Below are 19,768 nucleotides of genomic sequence, written 5' to 3'. Positions count from 1 at the left end.
ATTTTGTGTTCTTAGCAGGTACCAAATCTCTCCACAAAAAAATTTAAATATAGGTCAATTTTTTCGGATATCCCCCATATAAGGGTACCCCCAATTTCGGTATTTTGGGGTTCTTGAGCGCGCTTTTCAACCGAATTCGCTGCAATTTTGTACATTGGGTTCATATTGCGTACCAAATATCTCTACTAAAAATTATAAATATCGGCCCACTTTTTCTGGTAGCCCCCATATAAGGGCACCCCAAATTTTCGGTATTTTGAGGTTCTTAAGCGCGATTTTCAACCGAATTCGCTGAAATTTGGTACAGTGGGTTCATATTGGGTACCAAATATCTCTATTTAAAATTATAAATATCGGTCCACTTTTTCATTTCAAATACCTGTCAGTATACCTGTGGTGGAGGGTATCCAAAGTTCGGCCCGGCCGAACTTAACGCTTTTTCACTTGTTTAATAGTAAAGCTAGTAAAAGGGAAACATTTCAAGTCTCAGAGTACAAAATAATTTGAAAAGTTCGGGAACGCAAATCTAGTAAATATGCCAAAATTAGGAGGCAATACTTCAAAATCAACATAACAAAAAGTTTACAAAGAGAAAGCCATTTTGTTTTGTGCTCTCTTAAATTTGATTCAATGCTTTACCAGTTTTATGGGTTCAGGAACGGTTTTCGAGTAAAAAGTTGCAAAACTTGTAAAATTAGTAGATTCTTTTAGGTTTTGGAACGGAGCTAAAATAAAAACGACGACTGAAAAAATTGAAAAACGTTCCACCTGCTAACGAATGGGAGGAGAAGACAAAATGGCCGATAAAGATGAACTCAAAATGGTATAACCGAAAGTTTACGAATGAGGTGGGATAGAGATTAAATGGAAAACGTGTTGTTTACGAATGAGGTTTAGGCAAATTATGATTAGGGATAAGTAAATCGACTTTCGATTAATCGACTTTTTGTATTGAAAAGTCTAATGCCATGTACAGACGATTTTCGATTTTGGGCTGATGTTAATTGTTGATGTTGGCAACAAATCGATTTTGTGTATTTTAACTTTTGGATAATGGATTTGATTTTTAAGTTTTCTATTGCATTTTGAATTACGACTATATAATCGGAGGGTCGATATAGTTTTTTTAACTTTTTCCCTTTATTAAAAAAAGTGTTTTAATGCCGTACAGCATTTATCATAGTATGTGTTATTTTTTGAATGTTTATTTATGTATGTGTGACACACACAATGCATGAAGAAAATCAAAATAGTTTTGATTTTGAAAATGAACCCCTATCAATCTGGTGAATAATATTCATTTTGAAAGTTGTCAGTAAATAATTTTTTGTACAAAAATAATAAAATTGTGACGGAATAAAAAAACAAGTGAATTTACGACTCAAAATCCAATTTTTGGGACAAAAATCGATTTTTTGGAATAGTGATTGAAGAGTTTGCCATACACTAGTCAATCTCACATATACAAAAAGGGGTTCATCGGCATGACGGCATGATTTATAGTGTATGGGGCCCTTAAGAATGAAATAAGTATTCGTTTACATCAAAACGAACTTGCACTCACCATGGAATGATAGCCAATTGGCCTCAAATCAAACAGAAGAAGTACTTTAAAGTACTGGAATTCCAGCCAAGCATGTTTACCAATATAATAACAATTTCATGAATGTAAAGAGGTCTATATAAATCCGGAAGGAACTCTTTATAGCCGCACAAAAAATCCCATATTTTATCCTTGTGCCGGGAAAGTACAATGAAGATACTTCAAAATTATAATTTGGAAAGATTGGTTACATTTGATTGCTGAAATTAAAATCTTACCTAAATTGCAAAAAAAAAAAATGGGATATTTATTAAAAACTTAAGCCGTATATATTTATTATTTCATGTTATTATTGTAATTGATATAGTTGACCTTTGGACTTTTTAAAATGGGTTGGTTTGAGGCCAGAGAAAAATAAAAACCAATGTTTCCAACATTTGGAAACTGAACTTATAAAAGAGTGAAACAATTTGTGGAAAATTAGTTTAACTCCCTGATGATGATCATAGAATATGATCGAAATATTTGATAAATACAAATCAGTAAAATTAAAAACACTTGTTTTTATTTTCTTCTAACCTCGAGCCAAACTATTAAAACAAAGATAATTATTTCATATTGTTTATTTATTCATATTATAATTAAATTTATTAAAATTTAACATTTGAGGGAAATGTTCTTAACTCGACTTATTTGATTTTAAAACATTTATAACTGTGGCATGTTCCGCCAATAAATCCAGTAGTACTTCAATTTTTACATTGCACATATTATTTTCCTCTTCCAGTGTTTTTATGCGACGATTCAAACGAACAACTTCGTCAACATCACCCTTTCGTGCAGAATGTATCCATATACCATCGGCAAAACGTAATTCCTTATTACCCAAATTCAGCGATATCTGTTTGTATTCATCCAAGTCTTCATTGACCATGGGAAAACCAGTATTACAGCGTCCCGTGCGTGGTGGAATAATTTTCGATTCGAATTTTTTATTGAATAATGGCATTTTAAAAACGTTCACCTTTTCTTCGTGTCGACAAATAACTGAATGAATGATTTAAAAGCATTGCATACAAATTTTGAAACCATGACAACCCTTCTGAAGAAGAATGACCGTTACCCCTGACAACACGGAATGGTCAAAATTTAATTTAATAAAGGGGTTGTTCATTGACCACCATACAAATTCAATTCACCTAATAAAATTTCTCCTGTTTTTACTATCAAAAAATATGTTATATTGCAAATTATTTATAACAAAAAATGGATTCACAGCATCCTTTGGTCACCAATTATCCTAAGTACGATCAGTTTATTTTTTTAATTAAAAAGTTTGTAAATCAACCCAACCTACAATTTCTTTATAGTATTTTAGAAGAAATCACAAAAGGCTGTGAAAAATTAATTATCGAAACTCAACGTGATTTGGAAATTTTTCGGGTATTATTGTCAAAATATTATTTACATACATATATTATTTTTTTGAGAAATAAGTTAATATATATATATATATATATATTTATTTCCATATGCAGCAAGAGCAGATTGAATTTAAAAGGCAAATACACAAGATTCAGGATGAAAATAATGAGCTAAATTTCAAACTGGATGCATATAAAAATTCCACATGCAATGGTGAGACCCTAGACGATGCTACAAGGGAAAAATTAACAAATGATGCTGTCAAAAATGTTATGATACAAATTGAATATTTACAAGCTGTAAGCGTTATATGTAATTAGAATATCAGAAAAATAAAAGAATACTGTTATGTTTGATATATTTATAGGAAAATAAGGATCTGAAGCTATTGAATAAAAATTGTAATAAAACAATTGAGAATTTGGAAAAGGAAATCCAAGACTATCGAAATCAAATATTTAATCCAACATCAGCGTGCGAAGTAAGTTTTAAATATATTTTTTCTTGAAACCTTTTTTGATACTGCAACAACCTATTTTTTCGATATCATTGTAGTAAATTCTAGTACATTTTTAATTTTTTGCGGATTATTTTGTTATATGTTACAGCCAATCTTTATATTTACAGGTGAAACAGAAATATGCAACAGCTCTAAAACTCTTGGAAGGTACCATTGTCAGTCAACAAAAGGAAATAAAAGAACAAAAGGAAATGATCAATAATCTATTTGAACAGAAAAGACATTTAAAAGCTCACATTGAGTCATTGGAAAAGTCTATAGAAGGTAATTAAAGAAGAAATTTCACAGTCATAAAAAATTTATGTTCAATAACACAATAGGCATTTTCATTAATAAATAATATGTATAAATTATTACTGAATACCAAGATATATTAATAAGGTCAACCCGCAAACTATAGTCAGCTGTTTTTTTCTCAAGTCTTATGTCAAAAATATGGACTTTATTTACATTGTCCAAGATCTATTCATAGGGTCATTCCAGCTAGTGAAAGTCAGTTGTCTTTCTCAAGTCGAATGTCAAACATTGGGTTTTTGTTTACGTATTCATAATTTAAGTCAATTCACAAAAATAGATTTTGACAGCAAACTTGAGAGCATCTGATCTCCCAGGACATCCTTATTTATAGGCTTTGACATTGTCATGATGGAAATCATTTTACAACAATGGTTTTTGACAGCAAAATTGAGAAGTAGCTGATATCTGATCTTGTCTCTCTGTATGACCTTACTAATAGGACTTGGCTGGATGCTATTCTCAAGAGTGTTAATTGATGGAGTATAATTAACATATGTTTTGAAGCGCGTTTGAAATACTAAATCCTCTAGATTTTAAATGTATATTCCCTAGCGTATACGTCAGCTTCGTCCTATTCACAAATTCAGTGCATTATATTGGACCATAATTTTATATCAATTTACGATGATCCACATTTTTCCGTTTTATTTTTAGAAAAAGAAAAACTACATTCGAAATTTGATGACAGTGTAGAGCAGGTCCATAAATTACAAAAGCAACTTACGGAATATACCCAACAAAATAAAGAATTGGAGAAATCGTTAAAAGCGGCAAAACTTTCTATCGAAGACAGGTTTAAACGTGAACAAATAGCTCTGCAAAAAGTACAGGACGCCTTGGCTATAGCCGAAGGTGCTGTGGCCGATAAGGAAGAAGCTTTGAAACGTGAAAAAATCGTAAAAGAAGAATGTGATAATATAGCATCGACCATTGGTCAGGTTATGGATGAGGCAGCACGTAAAGTGGACAAAGATATGGAAGAGATACGAAAGAAATATCTCGAAAAGGAAAGACAGCTAATAAAAGAGAAAACAAAGGTAAGCCATAACATGAAATTGTATCAGCAAAGCTAATCGATTTCTTGTTAATAATAAAATATATTAATAGTATCGGTATTTAATACAGAATGATTTTTTTTTTAAATTTGGTGTAATTGATTAATTTGGTAGATTTTATATAAGGCTCCTATACATTTAATTTATTTTTATGGATAACATAGATATTGTCATTTTTTATTATATTATGAATTCTTTTTAGATGCGCGAGGAAATTCTTAATCAGACTAAACTATATCAAATTCTCAATAACAGATGTAATAGATTTGAACAAAATTACAAAGATGCTCTAAAGGACAATGAACGATTAACAAAACAATTAGAATTGGTTGCAAAAACTATTGTAAGTCAAATTCGTATTCAATTCTTTCCGTAATAATAATTTAAAATTTGTACATAATATATTAATATCTCAACATTTAGAGTGAAATGGAACACAAATTGCTACAACAAGAATCCAATTACAACAATAATAACAAATTGGGAAGGTATGTATACACAATATACACATATGATATCGCTCATTTCCTGCAAGACAGGCATAACTCAAAAAAAAAAAACGATTTTGCAGAAAATGCGTTTTAAGTTTTCAGTTTACTCACAATCAAGGGACAGAGGAACTTCTACATCTTCTCAATTAGAGTGTGTTAGAGATATTCATATGCATTTTTTACACAACATGGGGCCTATTGTAGCGAACATCATTAACTCGAAAATCGCGTTTTTGAGTTATGCCTCTCCTGCAGCAAATGAGCGATATATTCTTATCATATTTTTCATTGACATCAGACATTCAATTGATGATGCCGAAATGGAGATTAAATATTATATGGAAACAAATAAACAGTTACAAGAGAGGTAAGAAAATAAATCAAGGCAATCGTTTAGATATTATTACTTCAAAATAGTCAGAATTAATATTTAGAAACATAAAAAAATAAAATATGGTATTTACAAATTAATAATTCAACATTTATTATTCTAGATATCGTATGACAATACAAGAGTTGGCCAAATCGTTTGAAGAACAAATACATCGACTACAAACAGAAATGGCAAATTTAAGAGCTGAAAACAAAATTTTAAAATCACAAAGACATTGCAATAAAACTTAAAAGCAATATGGCATTAATATTCTTGGTTGTGGTTGTATATTTTCTATATTGTTATTTACCTTTATATATAACATGTTTATTATTTTATTTTTTTGTATAAAATTAAATAAATACATTATTTTTTCAACACAACATTAAGATTTTTGATTTAATAATGAAACTAAGTATAAAAATGTTTTTTTTATTAAAATGAAACTAAATTAAAAAAATAGTTTCGTTATGCGTTTAAAAGGAAATAAACTTGTTTTTTTCGTCTATCCAACATAAAATGAAACTAAATTAAAAAAATAGTTTCGTTATGCGTTTAACTGAGTCGTTCTGCCAGGAAATAAACTTGGAAACCAATAACTAGGTTCAGTATCCTGTTCGTCTATCCAACATAAACCTTCACCAACAATTTTGTCCAAGGATTGACGTGCCCTGTAGTCAGGCCAACTAAAAATATACATTTTTTTAATTTTACAATTAAAATATAATTTTGTTATGTGTGTGTATGTTTTCGAATGTACTAACCCCAATTGTTCCATAAGCATACTATGTGTTACATATCCCTGTTCTGTATCAGATGCCAGTGTCAAAATTGTAGTTTCTTCCATACTCAGTTCGCCGGGTATAGATTGAACAATATATTTTCCCTTGCCCAGTTTGTGTACAACAAATCTGAAATATGTAATTGTATATATAATGTCCCTTATATAATATAAAAGGAATAAATGGAAACAACATGAATGGAAATGGGTTAAATAAATAAACTTCTGTAGTTGTATCTTGTATATAAGAAATTATTACTAGTTATTCAATATGAAAAGTAATGTCCACACCTTCTTGTAATTTTAATATATTTTATAGAAAAGGGGAACACCTTTAGAAGTTATTTTGCGAATACTTTTAGGTGACTACCAAGAAGAAAATCTTTATATAAAATGTTGATGACAAACTACTCGAAGAGGCAATTACTACGTACAATAAAACAATTAGAATTATAAATGTAAATTAAGGTAAAAAATATTAAAAATATAAATTTCAATCTGACAAATTGAATTAATATTGCTCAAAAAGGGGTGTAAAACTGCTCAAACAATATTATAATGAAAATATATAAAATTAAAAAAATATTATTTAAAAGGGAGGGATTGAAACTACTCAAACTTCTTAAATATTAACATTAATTGGGCAATACAAATTTAATGTGAGGGGTCGGAACTACTTAGCTCTCTTAACATATTTATAGTTTGTATACATGTTATTGTTGAATAAAAATTAAATTAATTGGAAATATTAACAATTTAGAGATCGGAACTACTCAAAATTGGGCAATAAAAATTTAATGTGAGGGGCCGGAACTACTTACTTAACATATTCATAGTTTGTATACATGTTATTTTCCTTTAGTCCATATGCCTCATTTGTGGGCTCATTGGTAAAATAAAATTAGATTTCCTTTTTTATTTTTATTATAATAAATTTCATTATAACCATGAACTCGCATTTTTTAATTTAAAAACCCCCCGTTTTCGGTCTTTGGAGAAATTTTAGGGTCTATATTCCGTTAGGTTTGTACGAGCCATTCAACATTTTGGAAACAAAATATTGTTTTCAAATTTAATGATCCCTATTTCGGAAAACATGTACTTATGCAAGAAAAAAATATATAATCGGGACACTAAGACCTACTTTTTGTCACGAGTGTAAACTATACCTTTGCAATATAAATCACTTACCCATTGCCAAATATACTCAGTTTCTTTGTGGCCATAAGTATATCTTCATTTGTTATTTCTTGATGGACGGCGCTTTGACCTCTTGCTGCAATCAAGCGGCGTCTCAGTTCGTTTAATTCCATTAAACCCCCTATGGATGGACAAAATAAAAATCCCTTTGGTCATAAAAGAAACACATACTTGTATTTTGTGTCCATTACCTGTTTTCTGATTCAATGCCAAACATACCTCAACGACTTGTACCCCCAGTTCATAGTAAAAATCACCCATACCGAGAACACTCCAGAAACCTTTACCCGAAGCCAACGGATCGACTCCGATAGCAGCACACATTTCTTGAAATTGTTTACGAAATTGTGCATTTTTCTTAATGTCCTGCTTATGACTAATCGAGAATTCTTCTAGCTTTTCACGAAACACTTCCATTTGTTTGGTCATCTGTTCCAGTTGACTTTCTTGCAAGTCGTTGCCTTTATCTTTTAGTTTCTCAGCGGCAATTTGTTGTTGCTGAATAGCTCCAATGCCGACGCGACGTCTCATTTTTTGGGGATAAAAGCCGGGTAATTTATGAAGGATACAAAAGGATAGGACTATTATTGATTTTTGTGTTAGTTTAAAGAAATATATGGTTCAATGGAATGATTCACTGTAATGAGCAAACGGAATTTAGTTTTGAAGACAACAGTACACTGTAAATTGATAACAAACAGCTGTTAAGGTGTGCGTTTTCTTTAATTTGTAATTTTTTAGAACAAATAAATGGATGGTAAAAGAATTTATGTAAAAAGTACAAAATTTATCCAGCCTAAACAACAAAAATCAAGTAAAAATCAAAAGTATTTGATAATTATTGTTGTTATTTAAAGAAATATTTAGTTCATTGAAATGATTCACTGTAATGAGTCAACGGAACTTAGTTCTGAAGACAACGGTGTACTGTGAATTGATAACAACAGCTGTTAAGATGTTTTTTTTTTAATTTTTTTCCTTATTAAATCCTCTCCCTCCTGGCTCACGTCCTACTAATAGTTAGAATGAGGTGTTGCAAATAGAATGACACATTTAATATATCCTTCACCATTATAGTGATGGGCAAAAAAAAAAACAAACAAATAATCAATTCACATCATGATACAGGATATTAAACCAAGTAGTACAGGTCGCACATATGATCCGAATGGCACAGCTCACGTAATCGGTCTAAGAACGAACCCCAGTAAAAATTGGTTCAGATTCAGATATAGCTCCCATTATTAAATGGGAAACCCAATCTTCCTTTCTTGTACAAATTATCAACGTATATTAAACATTGATTCCTTTAAAATTTAATAATAAAAAAAAACAAAACTTTACATTAGATTGTTTTCTTTATTTTCATGTGAACTTATCTATATAGAGGGGGATAAGGTTTTTCTGCTCATCTATGTTTTTGTATCTTCTTATTATATAAACCGCAATCTTTTCAAAATGTGTTTTACAAAGTAGGAGGGGGATACACAGAAACACATAGGCAGGATGGTTGTTTTTCTTGAAGATGGAATAAATTTGCAGAAATGTCATATATTTTATTTTTTGTTTTGGTTTTTGTTATTTTTTTCATTACATATCATGTTCATTATAAGAATAGCACACATATGCTTTAATGTATATATGTATGTAGTATATTTTTGGTAGGTAGGGCGGGGGATTGTGTTTTTTGGATGGACAATTAAATATTTTTTTGTTTTGTTTTTGGAAATACATAAAAAAGAATATGTTGTTTTTGTTTTGTTTTTCTTCAAGTGGTAAACGTAATAACTGACTGATGGATCGACCGTTGCCTACTATAGAGAAAGAACCATAGAGCAAATTGGAAACAACAACAAATCCCTACCATAGGAGAGTAGCATTGCCGGGTTTCTAACAACTTGTGTCTAAAGGTTACAACTATGTGGGGCGGCGATCGATCATCATCATTTCTACATATTCCTCTACACTATTTTGTATAATTTTGTTACAGTTTAAATTTCTTTTCTTGCCTTTTTTTCTTGGTTTGTAATCATAATTTTAAAGTTAAAAAAATACATAAAGAAAAAGAGCTTTTTAAGAGGTAAAAATAATAAAAAAAGGAGAGAAGAAGGAAAGACGAATAATAATGGCGCCTATATATTACGCGTCAAAATGTGAATTCTAATATGTTGCTACAATCTAATCATCCATACTCTCGTTTGTTCTGTCTGGAGAGGCATTGCCATTTTTCGGTGATGCTGAGCGGGATCGTGATCTGGAACGAGAACGAGAACGGGATCGGGATCTGGATTTGTTGTCACGAGAAGCAGAACGATCGCTGAAATAATACGATTATGGAAAAAGAAAAAATGGAAACATATTTGAAAATTAGCAAAAAGTACTGGAGAAAAATATGGAGGGAACACACAAAACAATTATTGTATACAAAATTAGAATGAAAATACAAAAAGCAAAGGCATTCTGAAATTGATGAAATGCAGCAGCAAAAGAATTAACAAAAAACATCAGGAATATATGTCAGGTTGATAATTTTTTACAAAATATTTTCAATAAACATTGCAAAATGCCTTTAATAATATAGAGGAAAAGCAGCAGAAAAGAAAATAAATGAAAATGTTTATAAAGGAGTAGAAAAATATCGTACTGCACCATCACATGTAATATTTAGGAGGTTGTCCTTACTGGAAATATTTTTCAAATTAAAATTTTAAATTATCCAAACATTTTAGAATTTGTAGCAATATGGGAAGAGGACTAAAGGTCTACTGAATGTTTTCATAATAGAAAAGGAATCAATAATAATAAAAAAAAAATACATTGTGATGGCACTTACACGAGAAAGGGAGATAGGAAACAGAAATTTGAATTTTCGATTCGTCTCTTACTTGTAGTAGATAGGATCAAATTTTAAGATCTGTTTTGTTTTTGGATAAGTTTTTTTCCAAACGATTAAAAAAATAGATATTTTTAAGAGTTTATGCAAAACAAATTCAAATTACAAACGGAAGAAGAATACAAATACAAATTACAGGGGGGAAGGGAGAATGAGGGAAAAAGAAAATTCCAAAGAAATGTCATAAAGGGGGGAAATATGGGGATTTGTGGTATTGAAATTGTAAACAAGAACGTACTCAACAATATTCATTGAGACACATACACACATAGTTAGAGACGAGACCGACCGACCGACATCACATCAGAGTGACAGACAGACAACATCCGCCGTAGTATAAATTTTTTGCATCATGACAAATTTAAATGAATTGTATATTATTTTCAATCAGTTGTTGTTGTTGTGGTGGTGGTTGTTTGGATTACACCAATATCAAATCAAGTGTATGTGTAGTAAAAATGGTAGCGAAACAGAAAATAAAACAAAAAACAGAAAATATTGATTTAATAAAAACACTTGAGATGCAATCAATAAACAGCAACTTACCGTGAACGAGAGTCTCGACGCGACTTGGAGCGGGAGCGCGAGCGAGATTCACGCTTCGAAACGGAACGGGAACGAGAACGGGAATCATCGCGTTTCACAGAACGTGAACGGGAGCGGGAACGTGGTGATTTGGATTTCGATTTGGAAAGTTCACGAGATTTGCTGTAACAATAAAACGACAGATTAGGATTAGGACGACATGTTCGACGACATCACGGTAAACAATTATACTTACTTTGAACGAGAGCGTGAACGGGACTTAACTGGGGACTTGGATTTGGAACGAGCTCCACGTGATTTGGATCGGCTTCGTGACTTTGATCGAGAACGCGAGGAGCGACGAGAGCGGGAGCGCGAACGTCTGCGAGAACGTGATCGAGAGCGTGAACTGGATGAGCCAGATTGGCCGCGTCCACCACGCCCGCGACCGCTTCGACGGTCTTCAACCAGACGTATGCGGCGACCGTTCAAATCAGTATCGTCCAATTTCTCGATCGCAGTCTTCATGTCAGACAACGAAGCGAACTCAACCACACTGCAAAAAAATCAAAATTTTGTCCATTAATTATAAATATAATATATAAATTATATAAATAGAGCGCAAGAATAAACTCACCCCTCATTACGTCTTTGCTTATGGGCATCGGCATATGTGACTTCTCCAGCTTGACGCATATAATCTTTCAAATCCTTTTTATCCAAAAAATATTTGCGAATAAGTGTCATAGAAAAAAGAAAACAAAAAGCAAAGAAGAAATATTCATTAGCTAATCAGATTGCAGAGTACGACAAGAGCAACACATTGTGAATTGAATAGAACCGCTTCAGCAATTTACAATAGCGGAGAGAGAGCTCAGGGCTCAAAAGGAAAATCGAGTTATTGCCTGCCTATAGTCATCCCTGTCGATAGTATGTGCTGCCTGAGCGGAACTAAGTGCCGGGGAGGTAGAAAAACTTAAGCATCGCAACTACAAGGACCAGAAGTAGGCTGACCGACCGACCACCATTGCCCTCCTTGTTGAGCGAAGAAATCCTGTTATGCGAGCGAACACGACGAGTTCTTGGGGGGTATAGAAGTGCCTGAAATGCCTCCTCCTTTCCAATAGCAGCCATGAGACTATGTAAATGCTGTTGCGTCTATTCAATTGCTTGTGTTTGAAACTCTTAATTTGTGAATATATTAAAAAAATTTCAATAACAATTACTATAATATATTAAGAAAACGAAAAATCAACTTTTTTCTTGACTTGTTGAAAGAAGTTCTTACTTAGTACATTTTCTGTTTTTACTTGTAACGTGTTTCGTGTTCGGACCAAATCAACAACCAGAGATTACGTCTGTCGTCGTCGTCGTCATCATCGACCAACTGACCAAGTTTACACACACACACGGACACGTGAGGAACACAACAATGTTTAGTGTTTGAGATGTGGGTGTGGTGGATAGTTGCAAGGTAAACGGAATTTCTCAAAATGCTGTAAATCTGGTCAAGTTGTAGAGAGACGTTCGTCGTTCACACATGGCACCTCAGTATTAACGACGCACATAATCATTTTAGTTTGGGGGGAATTTTGTGGGGGCACACACACATCATCATCACCATCCTCATTTTGGTCCTCGTCTTGTCTTACAAAATTGGGGAGATTCGCGGCAAACGAGCGTCGCTCAATCGTCGTCATCGTCGTTGTGTGTATTGTTTTCCAATATACTACACTAAACGACGAAAACAGTACACATCTCACACACAAAAGGAACAAAAGTACAAATAACTGCTCTGCGTTTAAACCATAAACATGATACACAAGCCAAGCCAGAGAGGAGGAGGAAGAGTCAGCGCGCTGCTACAATATAGGAGGAGTAACCAAAACATCCTAGATATATGTATTAGCACAATGAATTGTATTTGATAGCGGGGGGCTGCCTCAATATGGGACGGAAGGCCGGGCGGGCGGGATACGACGACACAAGTCCAGAGTCATGGCCAGTAATCTGGGAATATGCCAGAGGAACAACACCAACTACCCTCCTCATCATGCGTTCTTTGAAAAAGTTTCTGATCTGTCTGTCTGACTGACTCTAGGGATGTATGCGCATTGGGCCAAACCATTTTCGCAACAAAACGTTCGCCAGCGTTTACTGAAAAAGAGAAAAATTGTCAGCATGCCTTCTCATAACAAAAAGACATGTTTATTTTTTGTGGGTGTGTTGAATTTAGGAAAACCGGCGCTGCATCACACATCCGAAAGCCCTCAAAAGTCCGCTGGGATACACCGGACATCAGTTATCCATATATATGGCCATTTGACACGACGACTTGATAAGGCTCTGTCGGTCGTCGTCGTCGTCCTCATTATCATATATCATCAAAAATTGTCATCAATCAAGTCATTTAATAAAATCCCACACACATTTTGACATTTAACTTGACTGGAGTGGAAAGCCTTTAGCTCTTGGATATTGTTGTTTGTATTCGTTTTGTAGGTTTTGCACAGTTCATCATCATCGATCAGGAAGATGTGTAGAATCCACCAAACAAAGAAACTAGGCAAAGAAAGACTTTGTTGGAGTCTTGTTTTATTTTCATTTGGTCTTTGTGTTTGTGTTTCAGACAGCATAATGAGAAGAGCCCTCCTCTACTGTTTCCTCCAAAGCCATCATTCATCAAAAAACCCACTCGATATATGGAACGAAAGACCACCACCCTGTTGGTTTTGTTAGCCAGCCTCTAATCCAACTGAAATTTTAGTTTTGTGTATTTCATTAGTTTTTTGTTTTTTGAAATTCCCATTGGGACGGACTTCAGGCACACGTCTCCATTATGGCTTCAATTTAAGATCTTAAATGGCCAGCGAACGGAACTGAACGAATACATGATATATAGACACAAAGCTTTAAATTCTAAAATTAAATGTTTATATGGCAAAAATATTAATGTTTAATCGTGTATTCATCATTTTTTTGATTTATTTAAAATACCTAAAAAATGTCGGTAGGTAGCTCATCTTGCACAACCTCTCAAAAGAGACACACGCACCCACACGCACGTATAAAAATGGTATACGAATTTCATCATTATTATGACAGAAGACTACAGTGTATTGCACTGGAAGCAACAAAAACAGGTTGGGTACAGAAATACATAGAGCAAATGTGTACATTTGTCCCTCCCTTTTGCTTGCTCCCGAGCTATACAGTATTGTGCCAAGAAATGATGAAATTCCCGTTTTATAGAAAGTGCGTGCGGGCACTGGACACAACAAAGAATGGGATAATGTAGTCTTGGGATGGATCGCAACCACTCGCGGTCGGTCGTCTTCATCCGAATTGTGGAGATATTTGTATGAATATGCCTCTCATCATAATGTAGCCTAGAAGCAACAAACCAACCCACCAATCCATGGGTGACTTCTTTGGAGCCAATGTATCCATAATTTTGATAGAAATTATCGTCGATGCGATGCAGTTTGTTTGTTATATTTAGTGCGTAGTAGCCGCCGTGTGAAGTTTGTTATGGTAAGCCTGACATAAACTGCGTTACACTGGACCTGGCTAGGCCGGCGGCCATCAATGTTGCGCTGTGTGTGTATATATATGGGGGTACTATTTACTTTTGGTCCCTGTCAAGTTGCCAGTCAATCATCATGGTCTCTGGATTTACACACAATCAACACTCACAACTCGCACACATCAAAAAATAAAGATTGTAAAACAAACACGAACGCTCATGTTCAAATGAACCAATAAAATGATAATGGCATCTCTCCATGATGTGCATCATATTTTGTGTTCATCATCCTCTCGTTGGCCTTTTGATCGATCATCGCCCAAGATTAGATCTTGTTTTAGTAGTTCTAGTCACAATTCTCATATTGTTTTTGACCACTAGTAGAGTTAGGACGCGAGCTGTAGTATTTGAGGTTTGATGATGTACCCATGATTTGTGGCGCATCTCGGTTTTAAAATATTCGTTTTCTTTTTTTGTTTTTGGTCGTTTACATTTTACGAAATAGAAATAATAATGAAGGGGTAAAATGATAACAGTAAGTCAGTTTCTTTCGATTCTAAGCTTATATATATGTATATATGTACATAAATTTTTATGTATATAAAATATATATATGTACTAAATATATGTATAAAAAAACTAGTAAGGCAAAGGGGGATGGGGGGATACATAATGGATATGTTATTATTGCAACAAAAAATATATATTTAATAAAATTGGATGTTTAAACTTGGGATTTAAAAATGCATGCATTGTATTAAAAACATGACTTATTTTTAGTATAATTTTGGGAAAAAGTACATATCATTTGGGATTCAAGGAAATATAAAAAACGAATTTATGTTTGCAATGTATCATAAATTTGTTACATTGTTAAATATTTGATGGGTGGGTCTCTTCTTCTTCGTATGTTTTGAGTACTTTATTCAAAAATAAATTATTTATTGCTAAGTTTGGGGGAAGGAATATCTATAATCTACCAGTAGTAAAAAAAATAGTAATTGCTAAAAACATTCGAATACATACCTGCCAGCTAACACGACTGGACAAATTCTCAACAATAAGACGATATTCAGTGCGCAATGGAGGTCCATAACGTGAATTAGATCTGTTGTTATTTTTGTTTCTGAAAAATTGAAATGAAGAAAAATTAATGTATGAAAAATTAACAAATAGAAACATGATGGATTTATTATTTGTAACACTTTTTAAATCAAGTTAGAATGTTTTACATTCATAGTTATGGTATTCAAATTTTTGGACTTTGTAATTTTTAAACCAATTAAGGCTATGACCGATCCATCATTTTACAAGCGTGGGAAACAAAACATCGGCCTTGAGACCAGACAAAAATTTGACTTTTTATAAAATATAATTTTTAACATTGGTGATTCTAGATTTTTGGAATCGACTGATATAAGACTGATAAAAAAGAAAAATTACCAGCCGCAGGTATTGATAATTTTTTACTTGTTCTACATGAATATTTGATACAGCATTTTTAATTTAAGTACACATATATACAGAAAACAGTGTTCAAAGTGCCTATCCATGTGGCCTAGAGTCCCAATTCTTAAAATGTTTTTCTTTTTTTCAACAAAATGCGATGAAAAATTACGAAAAAAAAACAAATATAAAGAATTGCTTAGTAATAAATACGATGTTTTCATACTTTAATGCAATATAGCAATCACTTGCTAGTGACTGTTTTGGTAAATGATTATCCTGCCTGTTACTTATTCAATTAATTAAATATCGTCAGTTATGACCACACTTAATACTGCTGCTTGAGGCGGCTGCTAATCAAGCCACAAACATTTCTGTTAAAACTACCCCTATAGTGCCATGCATTATCATAAGGGAATATACATTAATATTATACTTACTTGTCATTGTAGCGACCACCACCACGACGGCCACTGTCATAGCGATCATATCTGTCCCGATGTCCTCCACCACCTCGAGCCGTTCCACGAGCTGGCTCAACCACAACTCTGAAAGTAATAAAAAAAATTTATTGTTAATTTCAACAAATTATATTTATTTTGTGAGTATAATAGATAGTACCTTTCACCAAGTAATTCTTTCCCGTTTAATTCGTAAACCGCATCGTCAGCATCACGATAATCTTCAAATTCCTGAAAAAAGACGAACCAACACACATGTATGAGCAAATTTCCCTTTTTGTTGTATGAGGTATTGTATTTTTTTTTCATTTCTTTAATAAACTCACCACAAAACCATAACCATTTTTGATTAAAATGTCTCTTGTTCTGCCATATCCCTTGAAAAAACGCTCCAAATCGCGTTCTCTTACACCATAGGGCAAACCTCCGACATAAACGCGTGATCCCACCATATTTTTCAGTTCAGCAGTAGTCTATTACTTTTTTGCGTGTCTACTTCCAATTCTTCCTTAAATCAATAAAATAAACGTCCTTTATATAATTAACAAAATTGTAAGCGAGGAGGAAAAAAAATCTACTATACGTTATCGCAAAAGCCGATATAAAAAATACAGTTCTGCGCAAAACACATTTTTTCTATTGAAATTGCAATATGGCGTCACCGGGTACAGAATTTGTCCATCTGCCAAACCAATATTGTTTTCGTCGGCTTGATTTTTATCCATTTTACAACAAATTTTCGCACAAATTCTCACCTTTTTTCGCTAAATAAATTTAGCTTAATGTTAAAAACGTGTTTTCCCGAAAACTATTTCTACAAATTTCTATAAAATCTTCACTTTTTAATTCCAGCACTACAATGATAACTCACGACGCCACTGAACGGAAGTAATGAACGAATACTTATGTGTATCACGAGTAAAGAGAACTGAGCCATACGTCTGAGAGTAGGTAACGGCGTTACTGTATGTACTGAAAAATTATAAGAATACGCCGATAGAGTGTAAACAATAATACAAATAGGAATAAAATGGAATAAAACGCGGTTTTCTTGTTTGGCAAATCTAAAGAAAAAAGGCGCACTTTTCATTAATGCGAGTTTTACAACAATAAAAATAATACTTTATTGTCTATATAAAGAAAGATATAGGTATGTGCGGTTGGCATTTTATTGAACATGTGCATAGTAAAAAAAGAAAAGGGATAATTGTGACCAAATATGCCATTCGTCTAAAGCAAGGGAAATATTTAAGGAAAAATTGGAAAATGGGTAAATTTTGATAGATAAATAGTACATATTTTTTTGACAAAATCTTCTAAAAAGTTTGTTTGAAATCTTGAAATGGTTTTTCATTTAGATTGAGTTAATATTAAACAAAAACAACAAATTATGTAGCGTCATCTGAATTGATTGTGTTGTTTCATTTTCGAATAGTTCCTCTATCAAAAGTTGGCAACACTTACATGTAGCTATTTTCATTGTCGCTGTTCGATTGCAACGCATTTCAAATATCTGGCTTTGGAGTACTCGGTATATTTATAGTGTATTTAAGTTGTACTTAGTTTAGTAAACCCAATGAATTTTGTCAGCTCTATTGCATTTATGTCGAATAAATCTTCAAAGAGGAGGAGGATATACATTTTACCAGTAAACCTGCAAATTTGCATATGTCTGAACCGATTTCGGAAAAATCAAATATTTTATAAGATATATTAAGTTTACATTGTACCGGATTTCCTTCACCAAGTGGGTTTCAATTGTCTATTTCATTGTATACATGTCAAATAAATCCTCATAGAGTAGGTTAACCCGGTAAAAGTTTTAATATAAATGGCGTTTAAGGTTTTTTAAGATTTAAACCAAGGCCTATAAAAAAAGGTCATCAAAATTCACTTTTGTGAATTGACTTCTATTATAAAAACGTAAACAAAGTCGAAAATTCTTGACATTAGACTTGAGAAAAAAAAAACAGCAGCTTTCCGATTTTTTAAAACACAAAGCTAAAACGCGAAAAATCAATGAAAGGTTATGATTTCTTTCCAAAATCCAGTATTTGTTACATCCATAACAAAGTAATTACTTCAAGACGGACGCATTAAAAACATCGTTTTCATTTCAATTAAATTTGAATATTTTTAAATTTATTTGACATAATATTCTAAGCAATTGCAAATTGTAATGAAAATTATTTATGGATAAAACAAACATTTCAATTTATTCCCTACTCGATTTAGGGAAGAAATTTAACATTTCATTCATTTTTCGTGTTTTAGTTATGTGTCGAAAAATTGCCTACAGAGTTGCATTTTTGTTTTCACGCCACTTGATATATTTTTTTTGCATTTGAACACATGTGTTATTTGCATAGACAACTTACTGGATAACATAATAAATAGGCCTTGATTTTAAGCAAACAAAATTACACCCAAAAGTTCTGCTGTTAGTCACACGAGAAGATTTTCATGACAAAATTTCTTCTCAATTTCTTTAAAAATTTCATTGTCGTTTATACACGCAAATAATGTTTGCGTCAAATTTATGAATTTTCTAATTGTTCCCCACATTTTTTTCTCGTTTGACCATTGTTCATGAAAGTTATTTATTTATTTATTTAAACTCTTACATGTACACAAAGCCTATAATTAATGGAATTAAAAGAAAAAGTTTAATTATGAAAGGTACTCTTGAATTTTTTGATGAAGCTATAGCCATGGCTTGCAATGGAGACATTAAAATTTTATTTTAATTTGTACAGATATTTTTTGTTGATTTTAATTTTATTAACTGACTAGGCGTTTGTTTGCAGACAGAAAACTATGGTATAATAATAGGAGGTAACAGCAAGTGTTGTTGTACAAAAAACGATACAACAATCACATGGAAATTTGTTGTTGTAAGTTCTACTAGTGTCACCTTATTTGACAGAAAAATGTAAACAAACAAACAAATTATCATTAAATTATTTTTATTTTGAAAATGAAATATTTTTGAATCCTCAAAATAAAAATTGAAAAACATGAATGAAAATCTATAAAATGTATATTTCTATCGCTTCCACATCTTTCCTATAATTGAGCCATTACCATATATATGTGTAACACATATGAAAATGCTGGGAATAGCGAGTTGTTCCTTGAAGAAAGATTTGCTTCCTCAAACTTTCCCAGCAGGCAGATTGAGTAAATTGAATACGGGAGGACATTTAATAAAGAACAAATTCGAATTGAATGC

The 19,768-nt window shown here is 32.5% G+C and overlaps 4 protein-coding genes across 5 annotated transcripts; 1 reads left to right on the top strand and 3 right to left on the bottom strand.

Annotated features, from left to right (window-relative positions):
- Positions 1-2,222: 2,222 nt before the first annotated feature.
- On the bottom strand, positions 2,223-2,555 carry LOC133322750 (protein chibby homolog 1). The gene has a single exon (XM_061531711.1). The coding sequence runs from the start codon at positions 2,550-2,552 to the stop codon at positions 2,223-2,225; it is 330 nt and encodes a 109-aa protein (XP_061387695.1). The 5' UTR covers positions 2,553-2,555.
- Positions 2,556-3,075: 520 nt separating this feature from the next.
- LOC133322749 (centrosomal protein of 83 kDa-like) lies at positions 3,076-5,955 on the top strand. The gene is made up of 7 exons (XM_061531710.1): positions 3,076-3,267; positions 3,336-3,449; positions 3,596-3,752; positions 4,446-4,822; positions 5,043-5,183; positions 5,264-5,328; positions 5,826-5,955. Exons 1-7 carry the CDS (start codon positions 3,076-3,078, stop codon positions 5,953-5,955), a joined length of 1,176 nt encoding a protein of 391 aa, XP_061387694.1.
- A 296-nt stretch (positions 5,956-6,251) lies between these two features.
- On the bottom strand, positions 6,252-8,216 carry LOC133322747 (vacuolar-sorting protein SNF8). The gene is made up of 4 exons (XM_061531709.1): positions 7,877-8,216; positions 7,677-7,806; positions 6,469-6,615; positions 6,252-6,390 (listed from the first exon to the last, which is right to left on the bottom strand). The coding sequence occupies exons 1-4, from the start codon at positions 8,214-8,216 to the stop codon at positions 6,252-6,254; spliced, it is 756 nt and encodes a 251-aa protein (XP_061387693.1).
- Positions 8,217-9,828: 1,612 nt separating this feature from the next.
- Positions 9,829-17,001, bottom strand: LOC133322733 (serine-arginine protein 55). 2 transcript variants are annotated; one of them, XM_061531695.1, is made up of 8 exons: positions 16,863-17,001; positions 16,697-16,767; positions 16,516-16,623; positions 15,656-15,755; positions 11,741-11,814; positions 11,360-11,659; positions 11,125-11,286; positions 9,829-10,002 (listed from the first exon to the last, which is right to left on the bottom strand). In XM_061531695.1, the coding sequence occupies exons 1-8, from the start codon at positions 16,986-16,988 to the stop codon at positions 9,864-9,866; spliced, it is 1,080 nt and encodes a 359-aa protein (XP_061387679.1). In that variant the 5' UTR covers positions 16,989-17,001; the 3' UTR covers positions 9,829-9,863. The 2 variants fall into 2 exon arrangements, with proteins under 2 accessions (XP_061387679.1, XP_061387680.1); XM_061531696.1 differs by having other exon boundaries at positions 9,829-9,969.
- Between the last annotated feature and the right edge of the window lie 2,767 nt (positions 17,002-19,768).

This window comes from Musca vetustissima, unplaced genomic scaffold (assembly GCF_032173495.1).
Source record: "Musca vetustissima isolate MV318-11 ecotype Yass unplaced genomic scaffold, APGP_CSIRO_Mvet_v1 utg6509, whole genome shotgun sequence".
NCBI lineage: Eukaryota > Metazoa > Arthropoda > Insecta > Diptera > Muscidae > Musca > Musca vetustissima.
The sequence above is the reverse complement of the archived record's forward strand: the minus strand, read 5'-3'. Positions and strand labels throughout refer to the sequence as shown.